The sequence below is a fragment of the Babylonia areolata genome, chromosome 13, assembly GCF_041734735.1.
Source record: "Babylonia areolata isolate BAREFJ2019XMU chromosome 13, ASM4173473v1, whole genome shotgun sequence".
Classification (NCBI taxonomy): Eukaryota; Metazoa; Mollusca; class Gastropoda; order Neogastropoda; family Buccinidae; genus Babylonia; species Babylonia areolata.
In genome coordinates this window covers 17,660,128-17,678,803 of record NC_134888.1, presented here as the reverse complement: position 1 = coordinate 17,678,803, position 18,676 = coordinate 17,660,128, and the positions used below count along the sequence as shown (strand labels likewise).

The window sequence follows — 18,676 nt, the reverse complement described above, 5'->3', positions numbered from 1 at the left end:
TGCACTGGAAAATTTATGGGATCACAACAAAAAGTGAGAAGAATATAAATATAGACCTAACTAACCTATTCAAATGTTCCCAAACTGTGGTAACAATTTTTCCTAGCATAACTGAAAAAAAAGACAATAATAAATAACATGGTTTGTACACAAGGTCCCTCCAAAGTCTTATTGCCAAATATTGAAATAATTTTATGCTAATAATGAGTACTATCAATATAGTATACACAGCTCTAGTCTATAGTGTCATTAATGAGAAAGTGCAATGAAAATGGTCTATCACTCTATCAGTCAATGACTACACATCAATGCTGAAATGAAGTGAAAAGACAGCACATAAAAAATTAAAAATGCAACAACAAGCGGTGCCAAGAAACAATTTTGTTACTTACAGTTCTACACATGTAACAAGCTGTGCCCACAATTCTATTTCATTCTTTTATCTAAACTTACTTTGAGATGTTTGTTTCCTAAACTACTGTTTAGCCAAAGCTAATTTGAAACATCAAATGGATTAATTTGAGAACAGGCTTCAAGTTTTCAGAATCTAAAGCAATGACGACTGATTGAGGATTTTCATTTTCACATCGGAAACTTGACATAAAAAAGAAAAAAGTCACTTCACTAATTCAAACCGACCGAAATGATATGGTATGGCAAATAAAAGTATCTAAAAATAACAAAAAATAATATACAAACAAGGCTAAAAATTCCAAGTTATATTCTTACCCTGCTGATCAAAGGCAAACTAGTTCCAGGGTGTTTTTTCTCCAGTGTGAAATCACTCTTCCCGAGGTTAAACCCCTACCTTGACCACCCAACCTCCTATCATCCTCCACCCTCCATACATGTAACATCTGACAAGGCTCACAATTTACATACGATTTCATATCAGATGCAAACCAGCTGGAACTATCAGTCGACAAATACTGAGTTTGGCTTTAGTTTCATATTCTAAAAATTGGATTTTTTAAGTTATAAACAATGCAGTGCAGACCTGTAATATACAATGTAACATCATGTCTTATGTGTATTATTCTATACCAATTTTTTAATATATTTTAAAAAACTGTTTTAATATAAGTTTTTAACATGGCCCATCCTAAGTGAAAGAATATCAATTTGTAGTGCCAACACCAGATGTACAGCAACAGATAAACAACAGACCTGAACAAGCAGAAAGCATAAAACTAATGAAAATCAAGGGTAAATGCTGAACTCCCATGTTCAGCTCTTCAAAACCTTCAAGTTCAGCATTTTCAAAGAGCTTATCTGTCTTTAATACTTAAGTATAATTTCAGCAAAACAGAAAAGGGGAGGTAGCGGGTCATGAGGGCACAGGGTGGGGAATATCAAGTTCACACAAAGGGATGCATGTCATTCCTCAGAATCTGAAGTCTTCGACATTGATCATGGAAACCAGCAATGCCAGGATGGGCTGAGACTCCGAACCCTCCATTAAAAAAAACAAAAACAAAAACGAAACAAAAACCACCACACTCACACACTAAAACCTTTTATTTCTAAAATGGTTTGACAATTTCTATGTGTGGGGCACAGCATGTTGCCAACAACGTTTATATGTGGGGAGAAGGGGTGAGGGGGGGCGGGGTTGGGGTGGAGGGCAGAGGGGGGAACCCTTGCAACATACATCTACCTCTACAGGGGTACCTGATGACACACAAAAATGTCAAATAAAAAAGTGCTCCAGGGAGATTTTAGTGTCAGAAGAATAAAGTCCAGACTATTAGTATTACATAGTCAAGAACATTGGCAAGTTTTCAACACATGCTTCATTAATACATCATATATGTTGTTTTCTTTTTCTTCCAAAGTCAAACATGTCTTGAAATTCCAATTTTTAATAAATAATAAAAGCATGCGCTGCCTGTTTTTCATGTCACTGTTCCCAAGCTCAGTACAAGTATTTCTATTCCTAATGCTGTCCACACAAATAACAGAAGAGCAGACTCACAAATTACTTATCTACTAGTACTACCTTTCAAAAATTTTACAAATTCATACATTACTGAAAGCCGACCCAATGTTCAGAATTGTGTTTAACCTTTCTTTTTTTTTTTTTTTTTTTTTTTTTTACAATAAAAGCACCTCATAAATATGCCTGATCAGATTCAATCACAAGCCTTATCTGTCCATTTCACATCTTCACTGATTTTTCAGATTTTTTAACTAAGTACACGAACAAACTGAAAAAATAAAAAGAAAAAACAGAGAAGAAAATGCTTGCAAAATTAAAGAGAAGCAACATTACATGAACTGTAGCGTTAAGGCTTTTCACCACAAACAACAACACCAAAATTTCACAAATGGAACTAACTTTGTTCCAAGAGAAAACAGAACTTCTGAATCAGACAGCATGCATAACGAGGAAAAAAATACACAGAAATCAGGAAGGAACAACTAGTCTGCAGGTAAAATATACACCACCTTGGTTGTAGAAAACCATTTGTTCAGCTGGGAAGCGTACATGGTGGAAATTCCCAACATCTACAAATTAATAATAAACATATTTTATGGCACACAGTTTGTTTTTGTTTCTTTCAAAACATGATTCACACAACTCCTAATCCCTCAGCGTCCTAATTCTTTCTTTTTTTTTCTTTTTTTTCAAAAAGTAATTTCAAGTGTTTTTGATGGAAATTGCTTATTCCTTTATTCTTGTTTTACAAATCCTTTATTCTTGTTTTACAAACAGGATATAAAAATCAAGGTGATGTTATAAAAGAAGAAAAAGTCAGACTCACTCTGAGAAAGACACTTGGCCAGTGACAGATTTAGTGAGAACTTATTAAGCAAATTCTGAGATGACTGGATGTGGCACTACAACATTTGCAGTGATTTAAACGGAATATAATCCCATGTATTATGACTATTGCAGTATTTCACTATTTGTATAGCATACATGTAAAAATGTCTACTGTCCTCATTCTGCACATGTACATTTTTGCTGCTTTCAAGTAATGCCAACAAAATAACCATTTATTTCACTGAGAAACATAGAAAATAAGATGTGTACAGAAATAGTTTCATACTCAATTCAGAAAATGCAGGCTAATTTTGGATTAGTAATAAAACCCACACACCTGGGCATTTTGCACCACACATTTTAAATGTATGATAAACTGCTTTAAAAAAAAGAGAAAAAAAGAGAAAAAAAAGAAGTTTCAAGTTTACTTTAAAAGGGAATTTACAGATAAGTCTGAAACTAATGCCATCCATCACTGTGTCTGTATGACTCGAGTCTTATGACTTCAGGTTTTATTTTGAAACATAAGTAACACTATAATTTGTAAACATACATCTATATAATACTGTGCATGTGCACAAACATACATTTTCACTGCAACAAAACAGAACATAGAATCTGTTGTCCGATGTGGCTATCTGAATATCCCACAAATAAGTTAAGTGAAATAAAATAATTCAAACAACAATACTTCTACTATCAAGACAGTCTTCATTTCCTTCTGTCTTGACTCTCTTCTTTGAGTCTCAAATATCCTCATGACAAAAGTGATGATTGATCTCAGTTCTCATTCAGCAGGCAGACCCAGTTCCATTTATTCAGAAAATCTGATGTTTAATAATAAGACTTTCCTTATTTCATTATAAGCTGCAAAGGAAAAATGATGAAGTTTACTCTCTTTCTCAAATTACACCATCATGTTTGGCACATTCTGTGACTTGTCCCAGAACATCAACATGCTAATGCTCAGTGATCAGTTGCCTTAAGTTATTTCTGAACCCCAAAATGAAATAGGAATATATCATTTTGAACATTCTGAGATTTAAATCATTTATTTTGAGGGTGAACTTTTTAAAATGATATTATAAGCTTGTTTAATTTCCATGCAAAAATAGTTTAATTGCTTACTAGTTCAAGTGATGTTAGCATGATGGATAAATGGATGCACATAGTGACACACAGTTCCAACAGCTTTCAGTCAAATTAAAATCACTCAACAGAAAACCATATAAAATCACATATCCACAAAACACCCAACTAAAATTACCAGGACGGCAGGGTTTAAAATAGCATGCAATGTTTTTCCCATGTGATAATTCCTGCTTCACATGTACCTTTTAAATCATAGGCACAATTTACGAACCTAGTGCAAAGTTAACAATTCCTGTTCACACTAGATTAGATATATTAAAATGTTAAGTAGAAATAACCTATTTTCATGTTGTGTGTGAATGACTGGTGCGAAAGCACTTTGATTTGTCTCTGCACAAGATTAAGCACTATACAAGTACCATTATTATTATTATTATTATGTTCACTGCTTTTACTGATTTCGTCAGCTTTATTAATTGTTTACATAATGCAAAATCACCACTGCTTTTAATTTTATTTCAATTGAGCGTAAATGCTTTGTGCATTTTTTTCACGTACTTCATTATGACAGTGCAATCAACATCCTGCAAATACTAAAATTATAATTGAAATCAATACTATAAAAGCTATAGCTTAAGTCATATAACAGGAACTCTTTAACTATGAAACTGAGAACCAGCAACTCACTGAGCGAGTGTGAATGTGCTTGTGTGTGTGTGTGTGTGTGTGTGTGTGTGTGTGTGTGTGTGTGTGTGTGTGTGTGTTGTATGTATACATCTGTGTGTATGTATGTATTTAATTTTGTATGCCTAGGTACAAGGCTTTTTTTTTAACCCCCCCCCCCAGCCCCCCCCCACACACACACCCAAAAGAAACAACAAAACATACAATATGCTGATAGCTAGTGTTTTCTGTTGCTTTTGACTCACTTGTGTAAACAAAGTGAGTCTATGTTTTAACCCGGTGTTCAGTTGTCTCTGTGTGTGTGTGTGTGTGTGTGTGTGTGTGTTGTGTGTTGTGTGTGTGTGTGTGTGTGTGTCTGTGTGTTCATGGTAAACTTTAACACTGACATTTTCTCTGCAAATACTTGGTCAGTTGACAACAAATTAGGCATAAAAATAGGAAAAATTCAGTTCTTTCCAGTCATCTTGTTTAAAACAATACTGCACCTCTGGGATGGGCACAAAAAAATAAAAAAAGCCAAATTATATGCAAACAGCATTTACTGTTATATTTATATTTTTTGTATTCTCTTAACTTGGCACTTTGATCTGGTATTCTGACACAACAACAAGAGCAGTCATTATTATCATATTTTGTTCAAACAGGAACTTCTTTTGCTGAGCATGAAGTTTTATTTATTTTGCAAACGTTTTGGTGCAGATAGTAAAAAAAAAAAGGAAATTAATCTGTAATTAATGCTAGGGGACTTAATTCGCTTTAAATTGATCTTTCTCATCTTAAACATTACATTCTGAAATTATACTCAATACATAAAAAGCTTGTGTGTTTTACTCTCAGTGTTCAGGGCTTTCACTATGTTCATTCGCCCAAGTGGTCTATTTCGGAAAATACTAAAATCAATACCATGAGTGGACTTTACAGATCTACTGGCTGAGCCCTGAAGGTCATGGGCAAAAATCAATTGCGTACACATATTTATACACATTCAAAGCGCATGCTCATATTCTTCGCGAACGCGAACGACGCCATTTTGTTTCAAGTTGTTGACCTGCCCGTTCAATCCTATATTCAATGGACAATACAGTGTGAAGGAAAGTTGGAGAAGGAGACCGTTAAATATTTATTCAGAGAAAGATTTGTGAACGCCTCATCACTTACTGGATTATGCCCCAAACTGCCATAAAAATATAATTCACAGAATCAGTCGGAATTCACAGTTAAAAATTGTAAACTATGCAAGTTAATACCCTTGAACTGATCACGATGAAACGAAAAAATTTCCAGTCTTGACTTTTCTCAAAATGAAGTCCTTTTCACTTCATACGACGTTTAGAAGTACTTGTACTTGGCTCTACACGTTATTAGTTTAACAAAATACTCAATTTTCATATCAACTTTAAAACTATAAAACTAGAATGAACATAAAAGAGAAATTGAATCAACCATGTCGAACTACATTCCCGGCGGGTGTAACTAAACTTATACATCTATCTAGATCTAGAGAAAATGGCTAAATGTTGCAGTGTGATTGCGGCGATAGCCACGTCTCCTTTACTGCGGACTTAAAAAGAATTTTTTATTGCCCTTAAAGATTTTTTGAATGCCCAAGATACACCAGAATAATATGATTTAAACAGCGTTCTCACTGCGAATACCGCAATTGATTTATCGTCCTTTAAAAAGTATGTTCAATATTAAATTTTAGAACGCCACTTAAGGACCCACGATAGTGTAATGGGTAAGACAGTTTCTTCTCACCTGAACACGAATCTTGTTAGGACTTTTTTTTTTTTTTTTTTAACCCGAAGCTTTATAATAACAAATACAGAACACATTTTAACAATTAGATTTTTATTTTTATTTTTTATTTTTAAGTGTATCACAAGTGAGTCTTGAAGGCCTTGCCTCTCTTGTGGTGTTTGTTGTTTTAAGTGTGTATAAAAAGTGCTTCTTTGGTATCTTTTCTGTTGTCAGTATTGTATTTATTGCTATCTTGTAGTATAGCAAAGAAATCAAAGCTTGAAAGTTCCTTTGGTAAGGTTTGGAGAACAGAGCTGCTTGTTTTGCGTGTATCATGTGAAAATCACTTCTATTTGTGCACAACTGTGTAGTGTTTGTGTATAATATATAATTATAATTCAATCACTCCGCATAGGCGGGTAGTAGTTTGCACAGGACAGGTATCAGACCCCTGCCGGAGTCTGCTCTAGTGGGTCACAGTTAAGTATGTGGAATTAAATTATAATTCAATCATATGCACGGACTGTAAACAATTGACTGTAAACTGTAATTAAAAATGTATACCACTTTAGCAGCTTATATTTGATGCATGAAAAATCTGATATATCTGCTTTCTAAACAAATTTTGTATTCTAAACAGGTTAGACGCATTCTGAGTAGTGAGCCATTGCATTTTCAACAAGGTGCAAGGAAGAGGAAGCAACAATCTGTCACAGATGCCACACCTCAACAGCCAGCAACTGAAGACAGTCCTGCAGGTAACAGAATTGATAATGTCCTCAAATGACACCATCATTACTGGACAAGGGGATTCTATGGCTGCGTGTTTGGGCATACCTGACAGACCCTCTGAAGACAGTGCCACTGGGAGTGATGCTGGTGAACATTATTTTTCTGTTTTTTGCAGCACTGATGGTCTTGGTAACAGCTACCACTTTGCTGAAGATCTGGTGGATGTGGCATTGATAAACGTGAGATAAAAGATTGTACAGTGTGCATGTGTCTAAACCTGCATCTTGTACTTTCCTTATTGACATGTTCCAGTCTGTAGTTAGCCAACTTGCCATTTTATGTCCTGTGTTTGCAATCAGCATAACAGCACCTATCTTCTCAAAGTCCTTTAGCCCCAAAGAAGCAAATAAATAAATGAAATACTGAATCAGAATATAAGAAAGTTGTAGAAAAAACCACCACCACCACCCTGCTCTAAATGATTTGGTTTCAGTTTGAAAAACATTCCAGTAAAATGAATTACTGAAAGAAGTATGATGAAAGTTCCCAATAAAACATAACTGCATTTACCATTTCCAATGATAGAAGTGAGAAAAGGATGTAAAATCAGACTTTCCAAACTAGTTGATGAATAATAAATAATTACTTTTAATGTTCCTTTCGGGCAGTTTGTTTCAGAAACAGATGGTAATGAATGCATAAATTCAAAATTGTTTTTTGTGTTTAAAATCTTAAATTTTGCCAAACACACAACTGAAGATCTGAAACATGTCCCAGATTTCTGCAATACTAATAGCCTGTGTATAAACCAGATCTGGAAATGTATGACAGTCCAGTCTGTCCAAGGTTAATAAAAATTATATATATATATATATATATAGCCAAAAGAAAGAAGAAAAAAGGCATTAAAAGAAAAAGAAGATTGAAAACTCCCCAAATTGTCCAAAGTAAATAAGGGTGAAATGAAGTTTCATCGGAGAGTACAAAACTAAAACATACTTTTAGTTTTATTAATAATAATATGAATGTAATCAATGTAAATAAAGCAAACATGGGCAGAATTTCATCAGAACTTACTGTTTGGTCCTGGTGGTCCAGGGGGAAATCCTTGATGTCCAAAGTCACGTCCACGTCCTCCGGTATTGATGTCCAGACCAGCAAACTGACAACATTTATGAATTCATATAATAGTTGTATTAGCCTTTCTAGACTTTCTCTGAGGCTCTCAAAGACTTGTCAAGATGTTAGGCTAGTTTATTTATTCTATATTTTTATACTCTTTCAAAAAATGAGAATCAATGACCGGTTCTGTATTTTGGTTGTACCAATACCAACTGCTGGAGTTTCGTACTTACATCACATATACTATTTGCATCACATGATCTGTGCTCTTGGAGATGATTTGCTCTCTGAAACTGCAAGTAACAAAGGCAATTGAGGGAGGCAGAACATGCGAAACAGCAGGCTTTTTCCATTTTATGATTTCTTTCTTTTTCATATTCCTAAATGTGCTTATGATGGCAATTCATTTATTGTGCAGAGTTTGGTTTAGCAATTGAGGCTATCAACTGAAGAAATGGAAGACAGCACAAGTTTGTTGCTTTTGCTTTTGTCAATCACCTTTGGCATTGCGAGTTTAAAGTTTGATGCACATGCTCAAAATCCAAGATGGCCACAGAAGTCTCCAGCAGTCAATGCACATATTGATGTATGTATTACAAGAACCCTTTCTATGTAAGGCAATGCACAAACATACATTCACATTTTTCCTCGAATCAATCTGGATTTAACACCATAAGAAGGTATGACATTGGCAATATGATAATAGTTAATACAAAGGTGTTTCAGTGCTGTATCAAAAACTTCCAACATAGCTGCTCAAGTTTCAGTTACCTGTCAAATGTGAATCCTTTAATGTACACGTACATAAGATTATTACTGTTGAAAAGTCAACAGGCATAGATGAAATATGTCATTAAAAAGTTTAAAGTTTAATGGGATTTTATTTACTTTTATTACTCAAGAATACAGAAATGCCCAGCATGCACTAGTCATAAGCTGGTGATATTCAGCAAATTACTGTAACTGGTGCAAAAGGAAAAGAAACAAACTGGAGCGTTTACTTATCTGCTATGCGTGAACATTTTTATTCCCTCACAACCATCCAACATTGAATCGACCAACTAGTAGTAGTGGATCTCAACAAAGTGCTGAACAGTATTTCGCGACAAGAATAGTGCAGCCCAGACAAAGAAATGACAAAACTTCGGAAACTCAATATCAACTACTAATGGTCATAACCAACAGACCTATGCTCAGCTCAGCAGCAATAAATATTCTCACGGTCAGCTGGATTACTGATTGGAACTGACCCAACTGACCCGACCGCCATCTTTTTTTTCACTCACGAGGTTGAAGCGTGGAAGACCGGGCGGCTCTTGTGCACAATAATTTCGCAAGTCAACATCGTACCTTCCGAAGAGATTTGTTAAGATATATTAACAGGATTGAATAACATTTACCTGCTGCTCTAGACCCGGTCCATTTTGTGATGAACCATTAGGCATGTTATGAAGATTTGATAAAAAGTCGTCCCAAAAATAAAAGTCACGATCTGAAGAAAAATCCCAGGCAGAGAGAGCGAGAGAAAGCGACGTCACGTGGGAAGGGGAGATGAATCTGAGCAACAGAATTGATTGGACCTTTCAGCAGGAAAGTGATTATCGGACGTTGAAAGAGGGTAAAAGTTGGGTTGGAAGTTCTCTCTCTCTCTCTCTCTCTCTCTCTCTCTCTCTCTCTCATACGCATGCTTGGGAGGAATCATATAGAAAAGAGAAGAAGGGTGTCATAGAAATAATCAGATTGCTTATAAAGTTAAATTGCAATGATCTTTGTATATTTTGGAAATTATTTGATACGCAGATTGAGCCTATGCTGACTTACGGGGCAGAAGTTTGGGGTCTTAACAACAATAAGGATATAGAAAAAAGTACATACATTTGCTATTAAGCGTTTCCTTGGTGTTCCACTTCATTCATCAAATAAGATTCTATACGGGGAGACAGGCAGATACCCACTTCATTTAAGAACATTTGTAAAATGTATTAAATACTGGATTAAGGTAACACGTTTACCAGTATCAAGGCTATGTAGACAAGCCTATGAAATGATGTTGGTACAAGAGGAAGCAGGGAAGCAAAACTGGGCATACTTTGTTAAGAAGGCATTAATAGAAAATGGATTTGGAATTGTGTGGTTGTGCCAGGGCGTAGGGTATGAAAATGGATTTATTTCTGAACTTAAAGATAGACTGATTGCATCATACAAACAAAACTGGCATGCACAAATGGAATGCAAAGAAAATATATTTGGTTCTTTTCATTTAAACGTATATTCCAAACAGAAAAAATTATTATGATAATATCAAACAGGTGGCACAGAACAAACCTAGCCAAATTTGGACTAAGAACGACTTGGCTTTAATGCCAATAAAAGATGGTTTGAAACTGGCACAGTAACACAGTCTCCCTGTCCAATATGTAACTCAGCTACTGATGATGAAAACCATTTTGTGTTTCAGTGCAAATCTTATGATTTCATTCGTAAAAAATGTATTCTTTTTGAAAAGGTTGTAGTAAAAAGAGAAGATATGACAATGCTGCTCAGATCGAATGATGAAGACATCATAAAATCATTTGCTAAATATCAGTATTTCAGAAGCATGGGATTTTCGAAAGAAAACGATAAACGGAAGTTTAGATTACAAATATGAGTAAAGCAAAATTCATTTATTCATTTATGGGACAAAAAAAACTATTATAGGAGATATTATTTGATGATAATTTGATAGATACACATGATTGTGTGCATGTGTATGCAAAAATATTTATTCATTTTGGATGGTCGAGCTGACCGAAGTGATCAGCTGATTTATGTTTGTCCCATTTTCGGTATTTTTATTATTTGTGTGTGTGATGAGAATGTTGATTTATGTTTCTTTGTTTGATCTTATGTTTCCTAATAATGTATATTCCCCCCCTGTCACAAGGACTGTACAGTCAATGACAGTAAAACATCAAAGCGTCAAAGCGTCTCTCATACGCCACACACACACACACACACACACACGTGTACACGTACGGTACGCGCATGCGCTCGCCCCGAAACATATGGACGTTACCGGCGGTCAACAAGATCAAAATTTCTTGATCTCATTTGCAAATATAGTAAAATACATACTGTTTCTTCTTTCTTTCCTTTTCGACATTAAACGGGGATTTAATTATCATGATCACATCTGGAAATAATGTAAATGAGAAATCGAATAATTTTTCCTGTATTTAGTGTGCCGAATGATATTTAAATGTTTCGACTAGCTAGTTGAACCAATGCAGTGGGTCTGACACGGAATGGCCCATGCTCGCTCTCACGGTCGCGCGTGAATCCGCTGTCAAGATCCACGGACTTATTATGGACTTATAACTCACATCCGTGAGCAAGATCATGCCTCAGTGATCGCAGGTTTTTCTTCTTCTTCTGGGTGGGTAGCCATCATTGACTTGTCGATAAATCTGCTACACAAATTCTTTTCCTGGGGGTGGTTCCGAGTGGGCTGTTTTAATAAGTTCCAAGTTTAACAGGAATAGGGGGCTTGTGGGGAGGGAGGGGGTAGTTTGCTGTTGTTTGGAGCTGGTCAGAGGTTTGCCACCCTGGCCTGGAAGGCTGCCAGGGATGGCGCAGTGGCGGCTTCAGTGGGCAAGTTGCTCCATTCCGGGATGATTCTTGGAAAGAATGTCATCTGCCGGTACTGTGTCCTGTTGGATGGAATGTCGTATCATAGTTGCAGGGGGTGGAACTTTCTAGTTATGTGGCTGAGGTTCAGTATAGGTGAATGCGCAAAATTCAAAAGTTACTCAGTTACCAGAAGCGCTCAGCCCGACTGAGATGATCTGCTCATTGTAGTCAGTAGTACTGAGTAGTGTTGGGCCACTGGCAGTTTGACTGACTGCCTATATATAGGCCTCACGGCCTTTATTATCATTTTTTTCTTTTGTCCCCTTCAATATCTGTCTCCTTTTATTTCGGTGTGGGATACACATACCTTTTTCATTTACTGTAATTCCGAGGCATTCGTCAGTCAAAGTCAATAAGTTTTTCGTTTTAAATTGACTGATATTCATGTCAAGAAGATTTTTGAACACATTAGTATTTTGTGCGAGTTTAGTTTCAATAGGTATTGTATTCTTTATGTGTGCAATTCTATTAGCTAATGAATTTTTCCTCATGTTAGCATTACAGTGCTCCGGCTTCAAGTTACACTGAAATTTTCATCATTGAATTTCTTGTACTCTCAAATCTGACATTCTAAAAACGGCTGATATCACTGATTTTTCATCAGTCAAGTCAGTTGACTTCATATTAGCAATTCAATATTTTGTAAGTTTCTATTGAATCCCCTCTTAGCCTTCTACCCTTTAATGAATGCAGATTTAAGTATGCAAATCTGTTGATAGCTCACATAATTGCTTTCTTTTACTGAATAACTTAGTTGCTCTTCTTCAGTTGTACCCTTTCTACACGGCGGCTATAGATTGTCTCTTGAGGTATGGCTGCCACACAATATTACCATATTATACTTGTGATCTAACCAATGTTGTGTGCCTACTAGTAACTATTCTATTAGATGAAAATGTGCAACTTGAATCTACGGCCCACGTGTTAGACCTCTACTCCTTGTGGCCGCGGTTTGGGAGTGGCGCCGGGTTGTTTGTTAACTCACGTCCACCGTCATTTGGGTGTAAGAAAATGTCTTCAGTTTGTTTTGGGGTTTTAGTCAAATTTGAAATAAAATAATATTTTCCTCTGGCATTTTACAACGCCCAATCCGGAGCTGAGGTCTCACTCAGTCCGTGTATGTGTCACAGTGTGTGCAGTGTGTGCGTGCGTGTGTGTGTGTGTAATGCGCGTGCACGCGCTCCCAGTCACACACACACACACTGTCACGGTCGTTCAAAATTACACTGCGGAGAACAGACGTGAAACTGAAGTCCGGGACGCACAGACAGCACGCGACACACCTGACGCGACGCTGCTCGCGCGGCGCCGGCGAGTTCTCCCCGGCAGTCTCATCAGTCCCCATCCGATCCGCCCCCCCCCCACCCCCCGCCCCCACACACGCACACAGACGAACTGAACAAAAACACACGCGCGCGCGCATGCCGGCACGCACGCACCCGCACACTCAGTTCAAGAGGTGATATATCCCGTTTCCAAGGCATACCCATCAGTTGAACATTATATTGAACAATTGTCCACTTCTCTGCGAATGAGTGTTTTAGTGATTAAGAGCCCAGTTGGTATCTTCCATTGGTCTATCAGATTGTTTTCAAATGTAAATTAACACATATTCAGCAGTGTACGTCTCTGTGTAGTGTGTGCGTGACTGAAATCTGATCATCGGACACTGACAGGAAACGAATGACTCGTGAGCGCCCAATGGCAGCTGTCAGTCGGCTCTACCCAGATATACAGCCTCTTGTGCAGATGACTCCGTGCGTAAAGCGCTCAGAACGTGGTTTCTAACCGAGAATATGCGTTATATAAGTGTCCATATTATGATAATCATTGGTCATCTCAATACTGATGATTCTCTCACGGCAATCTCACAGTCATACATACAAGCGTGATCACACACACATACACACACTGCGCACAAACATATGCCCATGTATATGCATGCACGCCGGCGCACACCGCAAGCACAAACACATGCACACTTGACACACACACACGCGCGCGCGCGCACTGACACACATACACATCGTACACGTCACTCGTTCAGTACGCATGACTGAGCAAGCACACACACACACACACACATATATATATATGATTATATCAGTATATATATATATATACAAATATACATATGCCCATACATGTACGCGCGCGGACACACACACAAACTCAGTCTCTCTCTCTCACACACACATGTACACACAAACACACAGGCTGTGACATGCACACGTGCAGATACTGTACTTACGCTCACTCTGGCACACATGTCACTCGCTCACAAGTATGAGCAAACATAGATAAAAAGAAAAAAATCCACACACACAGAGACTCTCTCCAGATGATGTTAAACTGAAGACTACAATGACACATGCGTACGCGCACGTACACACACACACACACACGCACATTTACATATACATTAACACACACACACACACACACGCACATTTACACATACATTAACACACACACACACACACACACACATGCACGCATATACACACAGATATACAACTGCACATACATATGCATGGAGTGTATGTAGCAGATACATTAAAAAAAGGAAGAGAAAAAAGGACAAGAAAACAAAAAACAAAACAAAACAAAACAAACAAACAAACCACCCCGATATACCCACCTTCTCTCTCCCTCTCTCACTCACCACCCGCAAAGGATAAAAAAACAAACGAAAGCGACAGTCCATTTTGTTTCAAACTAACTTCTTTTTAAATCCTTTTTTTGCGCTTACATTGTTCACAATGCACAGAAATACGAGAAGAAACAAAGAAAATACACAGAAAATTATATCAGGAATATGCATGTCGTTTGTGTAATTAAACATGTACATGAGCGCAGCAAACGCAAAATACATGTCACTGGTAAGTACACATATTAAAGGTGTGTGTGGATAGAAGTCAGTCTTACAGAGGACATATATAACTACGACGAAAAAAGGAAAGAAAAGCATTATTTTCCTCCATCACATCATGCACGTCATACTTTTACATTTTCGCATTGCGACATTGACGTTTGATCTTTCACCTTGTTTCTTTACACAGCTTGATTTTTCACAGTGACCAATCAGTGTACCAAGTTTGATGAAGATCATGAATAAGACCCCTCTCTTGATTGCAGAAAAGTTTCCGATCAATATCATACAGAATATTGTGACTTTGACCTTTAACCTCCGATTCAGAATTTCTTTAGGAATCACGTTGTATCCCGTGCCCAGTCACAATATCAGGTTTGATTGGAATTGGAAGTAATATTATGGTCTCTATCAAGCTTTTTCTGTTTTGCCAGTTAATGGATGGCCTTGACTTTTGACCTCTCACCCTGCTTACCATTTCAAGTCATCATAATGGGAATGACTTCATGTCTTATCGATACCTGCCATCCTGTAATGCCCGATACCGGTGCCACTTAATTGTAGTGGCCAAAAAAAATGCCAGTGCTAAAGTTTACTATGGACACATAATCACACACTGTGTCATTACATGGACTCTATTTGTTTACACACGTATTGTGTCCACTGTGCATCAAAAATTGAATTCAGAACACATTGCTGTACATTATCGTTTCGTCTGAAATACATGATGTTTTTTTCTGAAAGTAATCACAGCTCCGTGCATTCATTAAAATGTTCAACTCAGTGAACTCACAAGCATACACACCCACCCACGTACGCACACATGCACACATCCGCACCCACGCCCGAGCGTGCACCGGCACACACATATACACACACGCGCGCGCGCACGTACGCACCATGACACAGAGTACGTATAAAGGTATGCATCAGATTAAATCCAGTCACGAATAACACTTGCTTCCGTTTACCCTTGTATATTGAAAAAAGAAGACTTTTTATTATCACTTTTTTTTTTTTTTTTTTTACTCCATTACAGTGATCATAAAAATAGGCTACCTGTACAACGATTCAGAGATAACCCGAATGAATTCGTAGTTGTTTCTGTTTACCCTGGTAGACTCGATAAAAAAGACATATTTTTTTCTGGACTACTGAGATAACATCGTTGTACACTTCAGAGATAACCGAAATCATCTCACCCAAAGAAAAAAATAACCCCAAAACGAACATTATGGTAACATGATCATATCGTTTCAACGATTACAGCAATGATCAAACAATGCAAGTAGAGTTTTCCAGTTCATGTGATGACCAACGCCAGTGGCCGGAGCCAGTGTTCAGCTTGTTCACATTTAGCTCACATGTCAGCAGTTAGTAATGTCTACCAGTTATTGCAAAGACAATGGCCACCAGCATCAAAATGTATTCTTCTCGAGAAGCCAACAGCAGTCGTATGTGGCTTTGTCAACTGCCGCCTTTCATTGCTGTGTGTGTGTGTGTGTGTGTGTGTGTGTGTGTGTGTGTGTGTGTGTGTCTGTGTGTGCGCGCGCGCGTGCTTGCGTGCGTGAATTTTTGTATTTATATATATATATTTTTTTGCCACACCAGATTTCTCTGTGTGAAATTCGGGCTGCTTTTCCCAGGGAGTGCGCGTTGCTACACTGACAGCGCCACCCATTTTTGTTTTTAGTATTTTTTCCTTTCCTATCGAAGTGGATTCTTCTACAGAATTTTGCCAGGAACAACCGTTTTGTTGACGTGGGTTCTTTTACGTGCGCTAAGTGATTCGAACCAGCGCGCTCAGATTCTCTCGCTTCCTTGGTGGACGCGTTACCTATAGGCCATCACTCCACTCCACTGTGTGTGTTGTTGTAAAATTTTGGTCGTTGTTGTTTGCTTTAGCATTGCTGGTTGATGTTATATGAATTATCATGTATATAAATTTCTGGAAGAGGATCGATTAAAGATGGCGTACAAAACAACAAAGTAAAACAGGGGGTGGATGTGTGGTGTGGTAGGTGTAATACAGAGATGCCCGGGGAATTATCCTTATATACATTCACCATCAAGTTAAACAACAACAACAACAACGACCTAAAATAGAATTCACGCACAATACAAAAAAAAAGAGAAAAAAAAAAAAAAAAAAACCAAAAGAAAGAAAGAAAGAAAAGAAAAGAAAGAAAACAATATCTAGCATCAACTAGTGGTTATGTAATCATATCAAAATGACACATTTGAATCAAAATATGACCACAAAGCAAATATCGTGACTTTATCACACAATCATGATAAAATTATGTGTTTCAATTGATCACAAACATCATTGTGAACATGCATAGCATATGCAGAAGTATTCATTTTCATCAGTGAATGCGCAAACTGATTCAACACAGTCTACTTAATTCCATAAAAATACCCAGCAAGTGTCACCATTTTCATGAATGTGCTGATTCATACACAGTCTACCCAATTCCAGTAAAAATACCCAGCAAGTGTCACCCCTAAATTCCTCTTACTGAATGAAAACTTAATTAGTCAGTCCTCAAACTAATATTAGTCCCCAGTCATTGTAGGTTTTGGGAAAATGACTTTTGTTTAAGTGTTCTGCATTATGAAAAATAAGTGAATTTTCATATCATCACGAAGGAAGGAAAAACAAACTTCTGTATGATTATAAAATGGTTGGGGCTTAAGTGGCAATACAGTTCAGTAATTTACCAAGCACTGTTGAGCTGATGTGTGAACGTCACATGAGAACATTTAGCTGTTAATATGAACGTCAAGGTCTGTGTATTTTCAGAAGTAAACCCAACAAAAACAGAGGTATTACATAACACGCGTGACATATCTACAGTTCACTGACCCTGATTATATAAATAATATATTTTGCGATTCTGTTGTAACATTGAAACAGTCCTCACTCAACACCATTATTATTCAAGGGACAGTACTCGTGATGCCGTCAGACTTCATAGTCAACTCCCCTGTGGTATGACGCTGACAGGTGCACGAACTGCTGTCGGAAGTGAAGTTCATCCAATCAGTAGACTGCCCAGGTGATGGTGTGGTTCTGCATCATGGTCAGGTTAAGGCTGATGATCTGTACAACCTGAGTGACAAGCACAGCCGTTAAAAGCGTTTTAAAAATACCTTTCTTTTCCTCCTCTTCTTCTTCTTTTGTGTGTGTTTTGTTCAGTGGTGTTCCATGTTCTTCACCATTGAAGGAACAATCAACGTCTATATCTCCATGAATAATATTTATGTCTGATGTTAATCAAATACGCCATACTACGAAAAGAATACATAGGTTAATTAAAAAAGAAAAAAAAAAGAAAAAAAAAAGAATGAGTTCATGATCAATTAGTTCTGCTCATCTGATTCTTCTTCTTTGTGTTATGTGGAGCGGAGTTCAGTGCCAGCGATTGTGGTGGTGGTGGTGGTGGTGATGGTGTTAGTGGTCAGTCGTTGTAGCGGAAAAGTATGTATGGTACCAGTAGCAGTAAGAGTGATGATACCTATGATAATGCTGGTAGCGGTAACAGTAGTTGTAATAGTATCAGCAGCAGTGGTGATTGTTGTAAATAAAGCAGCAGTGGCACACACACACACACACACACACACACACACACACAAGCATATACATACACACATGCACACAGACAGACACACACACAAACTCATATAACCACCACCACCACCACTTCCACCAACACCAACACCAGGTAACCATTATCACCACCACCACCTCATAACACTACCTTCACCACCAGTTTCAGTTTATATTTTCAAGAAGGTGTCATTGTGTGTGGAGGGATACATACCCACTACACCACATCAGCAGTTATAAAGAAAAGAAAGCAGAAAAAGGGAGCAGATGCCTGTCACCTGCATAACCCTGACCAGACATGATCAGGGCTTGTTTAATCATCTTCATCATCATCATTTTAATCATTGTTCTTATTATTATCATCTTATTATTTTTATTCAGC

The 18,676-nt window shown here is 37.4% G+C and overlaps 2 protein-coding genes across 4 annotated transcripts in view; both read right to left on the bottom strand.

Annotated features, from left to right (window-relative positions):
• The window catches only part of LOC143289112 (ATP-dependent RNA helicase DDX3Y-like), a 37,188-nt gene extending 27,526 nt beyond the window's left edge, over positions 1-9,662 (bottom strand). Inside the window, exons 1-3 of one of the 2 annotated variants that reach the window (XM_076597973.1) lie at positions 9,538-9,662; positions 8,093-8,177; positions 2,449-2,508 (exon numbers count right to left, since the gene is read on the bottom strand). In XM_076597973.1, the coding sequence (XP_076454088.1) occupies positions 2,449-2,508; positions 8,093-8,177; positions 9,538-9,582 (190 nt within the window). In that variant the 5' untranslated portion in view covers positions 9,583-9,662. The remainder of the gene's footprint in view (positions 1-2,448; positions 2,509-8,092; positions 8,178-9,537) is intronic. The other variant, XM_076597974.1, reaches the window with a different exon arrangement.
• A 4,853-nt stretch (positions 9,663-14,515) lies between these two features.
• LOC143289111 (sucrase-isomaltase, intestinal-like) overlaps positions 14,516-18,676 on the bottom strand; it is a 59,374-nt gene continuing 55,213 nt past the window's right edge. For both annotated transcript variants that reach the window (XM_076597971.1, XM_076597972.1), the window contains exon 25: positions 14,516-17,796. In XM_076597971.1, coding sequence (XP_076454086.1) covers positions 17,728-17,796 — 69 coding nt within the window. In that variant the 3' untranslated portion in view covers positions 14,516-17,727. The remainder of the gene's footprint in view (positions 17,797-18,676) is intronic.